Raw genomic sequence first — 4,170 nt, forward strand, 5'->3', positions numbered from 1 at the left:
TTATTAGCACGACGCTCTAACCAACTGAGCTAATAGGCCTTATGACTATAGAAATCATATATTTATATAAGAACGTAAAAATTTGAATTAGTTTTATTTTTTCCCATTTTTCTATCTCGATCAATTTTTCGTTGAATTTGATTTTATTTGAAAATTATCTTAAATCTTGCGTTAAAATCTTGAATCCATTAAACACAGTCCAAAAATCTTAAATCCGTTCATGAAAGTCCCAAGAGAGAGGCAGGCAGCTCAGAAGTGCTTGAAATATATTAGTAATCATAGGTAATGGCATTTTCCTCATTAACCCTAAACCATTATTCATCATCGCTGCTCCTCTCTCCCTTAAACTAGTATTGCAGTTCAGCTCAAAAATGGTTGAAAGCTAAGCACTGGTACTCCTCATTAACCGCAAACTACAAAAAAGTCTACCAATAAAAACACTTTCCTAGTAAAGTAGTTAAAATTATTGTCTTCGAAAACATTGGAAAAATCGCCTTTTATTTTATGTTTTGGCATTCAGAATGAGTAGGAGGTGATTGATCATCACGTTAATCAGACTTTCATAATTCATCCTCATTATGCCTTTGCTCGTTTTGGAATCGCAACAACAAACTGATTTTTTTTAAAAAAAAAAATTGTTTTAAAACAAAATCAGCATAAATAAGAAGGACGATGGATTTCTCTCAGACAAATGCCTCGATTTGTCGTCACGATTTGAAAGAATGGAAAAGATCGGACTCGTCATCATTTTTGATCATCACCGAGAAACCCCCTCAACATCCAACATTATCAATCACGCATCGACGAAAACCAAAGAAAGCACAAGAGAAAAAGAAACGAAAATACATGCCCCTTTTTTTATAGCCTCCAGGAATTTTGGGACGACTCGGACAGGGGAATTTGGGGGAAAAACAGAAGCTTTGATGGTGAGACGCTTCTAGCTTCCTATTTATAGGCAAAATGTGATTTAGGGTTAGGGTTTTCCTTTGTTCGTCACCCTCCACATTAATCAAATTTACAGAATAGCCACTCCGTTCAAATTGGGCCCACGTTCCAGCTCTTGGCCTGTAACCCAAGTTCAAAGGTCTCATTATTTTGTTTTTATTATTTCATTTTTCTAAACTAGAAAAGCGTTCCATAATGTGAATTTTCAAGAAATTGTAAATTTTGTACCTCATAAATTAACATCAAGCTTGATATAAATTATGAAGCAATTACTAACAATGTCGAATTTTGATACAAACCCTTGACATTATATTCTTTTATCCCCACTAAATCCAACGGATTAAAATTTTCAAATTATTTTCCTTTAACAGAAAATATACTTAAGAAATTAAATTATTGTTTTTTTTTTCCCACTAAATACCAATATCACATCATAAGATTGAAAAAAAAAGTACAATTTTTTGTTTCAAGTTCTGCAGAACAGCAATAATTCAGCACTGCACGGTGCGCCTAGAAGAAGTGAAGCACCAGCGACCAGACAGGGTAGACTAACAGAAGGATAATGCCAACGGTGTTTGATATTCCATGGCTCTGAGTGAAGGAATTCCTGAATCCACCCGAGGCCCGGATGTGCTCTTGCAGCAAGTAACAACCAATGAGGAGGCATATCAAAACACCGACCCAGCTGTCCTTCAAGGTGTGCGCAAAGAAGTTTGGAGCCACAACCAGGAGAAGAATCAATGATCCGGGCATCTCCAGCCAATCTGCAATTACCAATGAATTGTAGTATCAGAGAACGGAAATAAGAAACCACTAACATACTGCAAGCAGAAGTTCCTGATGCTTCGCACTCAATCAGTAAGACGTTTTCATTTGAATATGGTTATAGCTACACAAACTATTCTGCTAAAAGGAAATGTCGAAGGCACTTGTTCTGAGTCGGGCCATGTGTCAATAGAATGAAGTTACAGATTGCAAGTGTATGAGTTCTAATCAATGAACGTGTACTCTACAAATTAGAGCAATGCAGATAGACTTGTTTCGCTTGTTATACATATGAACGAAGTACATCAAATCTTGACGATGTTAAGAACATGATGCAGGTGTGAAGATGCCAAATTATCAAGGGACTACTCACCAAATTTCATTGCGTCCAGGAAGGCGCATAGATGAATAATCAATGAAACAAACAAGACAAAAACTCCATTTACTATATCGAAAAGACAGTGATGAAGAGAATTAACAAGAAAGATACATGCAGTAGGGACTTTTTTGCAAATCTACATGAATAGAAATACCATCTAATAAGTACGAAATCAATAATGAGCATGCTATTTATTAATACCGGTTAAAAAGCCAGAACATGTACCATTGTCAAAGGCCAGAGTTTTGATTCCACATGAGATATATTTGTGTTTGTTATTGTCAATATATGCATGATAGAGAGAAAGATGTGGAATAATTTTGCTTGTTTCTACAACATAACATATCAGTTGCCACAGTTAGATAGAAGAACAACAGAGCAAGGTAAGCATTGATGCCTAAATAGTATTGAGCATAGACCTGGAAAGTGTCGGGGGAAGAACAGCCTTAGAACAACTGCAATGAATGCGATCCATTTTCCAACCTCTCCCCTGAATGTGTTTAAATAACTTTCAGGAAATCTACTTGAGCGGAAGAAGAAAGAATAGTCGGAAGAAAGCAGTAGAAAAGATTATCACCTTAGAAAGTTGAAAAGCACCGAAGGAAGACTAAAGAAGATGTAAGGTATCAGAAGTGAAGTCAACATGTTTGTTCTCCAGTTTGTTCGGTCTAGGATTAACAAATAACTGCAGGGAACATAAAGAAGAAGTATTAATTGCAAATTTCCAGCTTGTTATATACAATATGGTAGTTTATGAAGTTTAATCTCGAATAACGAAAATGGCGATTCAACAACAAGGTGAGAAATGAATCACATTTATTCCAACTGTGAGAGAAAGTCCAGTCATTTATAGCACAGGTCAGAGTCTACTAGTTAGATCAAAGACAAGATAAAAGAAATTACAGGATCTAAAATTTCATGACTGTTGATCGCAATCCCCACCTTTCTTCTTTCTTTCCCATCTTAACATCCAATAAAGAAGTAAAAATGAAGCAGAAAAGGTTTTCTTTTCCTAAGTTTCACAAGTATCACAGTCCATCCATTCTGCAACTCTGACAACACAGTAGAACTTCTTATACACATTACAAAACCTTCACCAAACGGCAGATAAATTGGGATTGTCATCTTCCTGAGGCACTGAGCTGTGCTTAGCTGCTTTGGATAAGCCAATGTCAACAAGCAGGGGTTAATGGCTCAGATATATTGCCAATCTGAACCACGTCCCACAATTTTCAGACAAACAAAGTCATCAAATCGTTGCCTTTATGTTATATAACATTCTGTATCCGTAAAGAATTTGTCATCAAATTAGTTCCAACTTCCACTTCATTGATATTCTAGCGAAAGATGAGAGTACTAATATGCTTCAGGCCACATAGCAACAGCAGAACACAAGCATGCTGGTCACATCCTTATTCCATTTAAAAGCTTTTCGTGGTTGCTAGCTGAGGCAATAGTTAGTTGAACTTGATCCTTTCAGTCAAACTGATAAATTTATCAGTTCAAAGCACCATTTTCGGCAAAGGTCTTTGATTCTTTTTTATTTTCCTTATTCGTAGCTAGTAACACAATGGTTATTAAATACATAAGCACCTAGCTTCCTGAACTCAAATTCCCTTCCCACAATGGAAAAAGACTTTTAACAAAATAAATGAATAAATGAAAAAGACAAGTATGACAAGGCGACCCTAATAAACATGAAGGAAAACCCAGTAAGATAATAAAAAATGCACAACTAATAAGCACTTTCCACATAGAACTCCACTCCACCCAACAAGGATAACCATATTTTAATACACCAAACAAATCCAAACCACTATCAAATCTTTAGGAAATTTAAAGAACCCAGTGTTATGTAAAGGTCAAAGACGGGAAACTTACATAGCAGCAAATGAGGCAACCCATTTGAGAAAAGAAGTTCCAAAACCAAGACCTCCAAGCTTAGTTGCATCATTGATCAACTTCTTTGCAGCCAGCTTCAGCTCATTCATATCAGAACTGATCAAATCTTCTGCTACAGGATCTGTTTTCATAGCCAAATAGTCCATTCTCCCCATTTCTCACTTTTCTTCCTCCCCAGA

The 4,170-nt window shown here is 36.1% G+C and overlaps 1 protein-coding gene and 2 non-coding genes across 3 annotated transcripts; all 3 read right to left on the reverse strand.

Moving 5' to 3' along the window:
- Positions 1-516: 516 nt before the first annotated feature.
- Positions 517-585, reverse strand: LOC149527586 (small nucleolar RNA Z105). The gene has a single exon (XR_016350800.1). It is a non-coding gene; the product is annotated as a small nucleolar RNA Z105 (small nucleolar RNA).
- A 93-nt stretch (positions 586-678) lies between these two features.
- Positions 679-766, reverse strand: LOC149527587 (small nucleolar RNA SNOR75). Its single transcript, XR_016350829.1, has one exon. It is a non-coding gene; the product is annotated as a small nucleolar RNA SNOR75 (small nucleolar RNA).
- A 465-nt stretch (positions 767-1,231) lies between these two features.
- On the reverse strand, positions 1,232-4,164 carry LOC110429488 (cold-regulated 413 plasma membrane protein 2-like). Its single transcript, XM_021445554.2, has 4 exons — positions 3,971-4,164; positions 2,667-2,774; positions 2,509-2,579; positions 1,232-1,709 (listed from the first exon to the last, which is right to left on the reverse strand). Exons 1-4 carry the CDS (start codon positions 4,144-4,146, stop codon positions 1,456-1,458), a joined length of 609 nt encoding a protein of 202 aa, XP_021301229.1. The 5' UTR covers positions 4,147-4,164; the 3' UTR covers positions 1,232-1,455.
- Between the last annotated feature and the right edge of the window lie 6 nt (positions 4,165-4,170).

This window comes from Theobroma umbraticum, unplaced genomic scaffold, assembly GCF_002168275.2.
Source record: "Theobroma umbraticum cultivar Fairchild unplaced genomic scaffold, ASM216827v3 scaffold_44.0, whole genome shotgun sequence".
NCBI lineage: Eukaryota > Viridiplantae > Streptophyta > Magnoliopsida > Malvales > Malvaceae > Theobroma > Theobroma umbraticum.

Bases quoted from the DNA above. Each gene is read 5' to 3' on its own strand.
- LOC110429488 (XM_021445554.2), bottom strand. From the start codon at position 4,146: ATGGGGAGAATGGACTATTTGGCTATGAAAACAGATCCTGTAGCAGAA. The intron at 2,580-2,666 runs GTGATAATCTTT...AAACACATTCAG, and splicing joins GTGCTTTTCAACTTTCTAAG to GGGAGAGGTTGGAAAATGGA. The intron at 1,710-2,508 runs GTCTATGCTCAA...TGGTAATTGCAG, and splicing joins CTTCCCCCGACACTTTCCAG to ATTGGCTGGAGATGCCCGGA.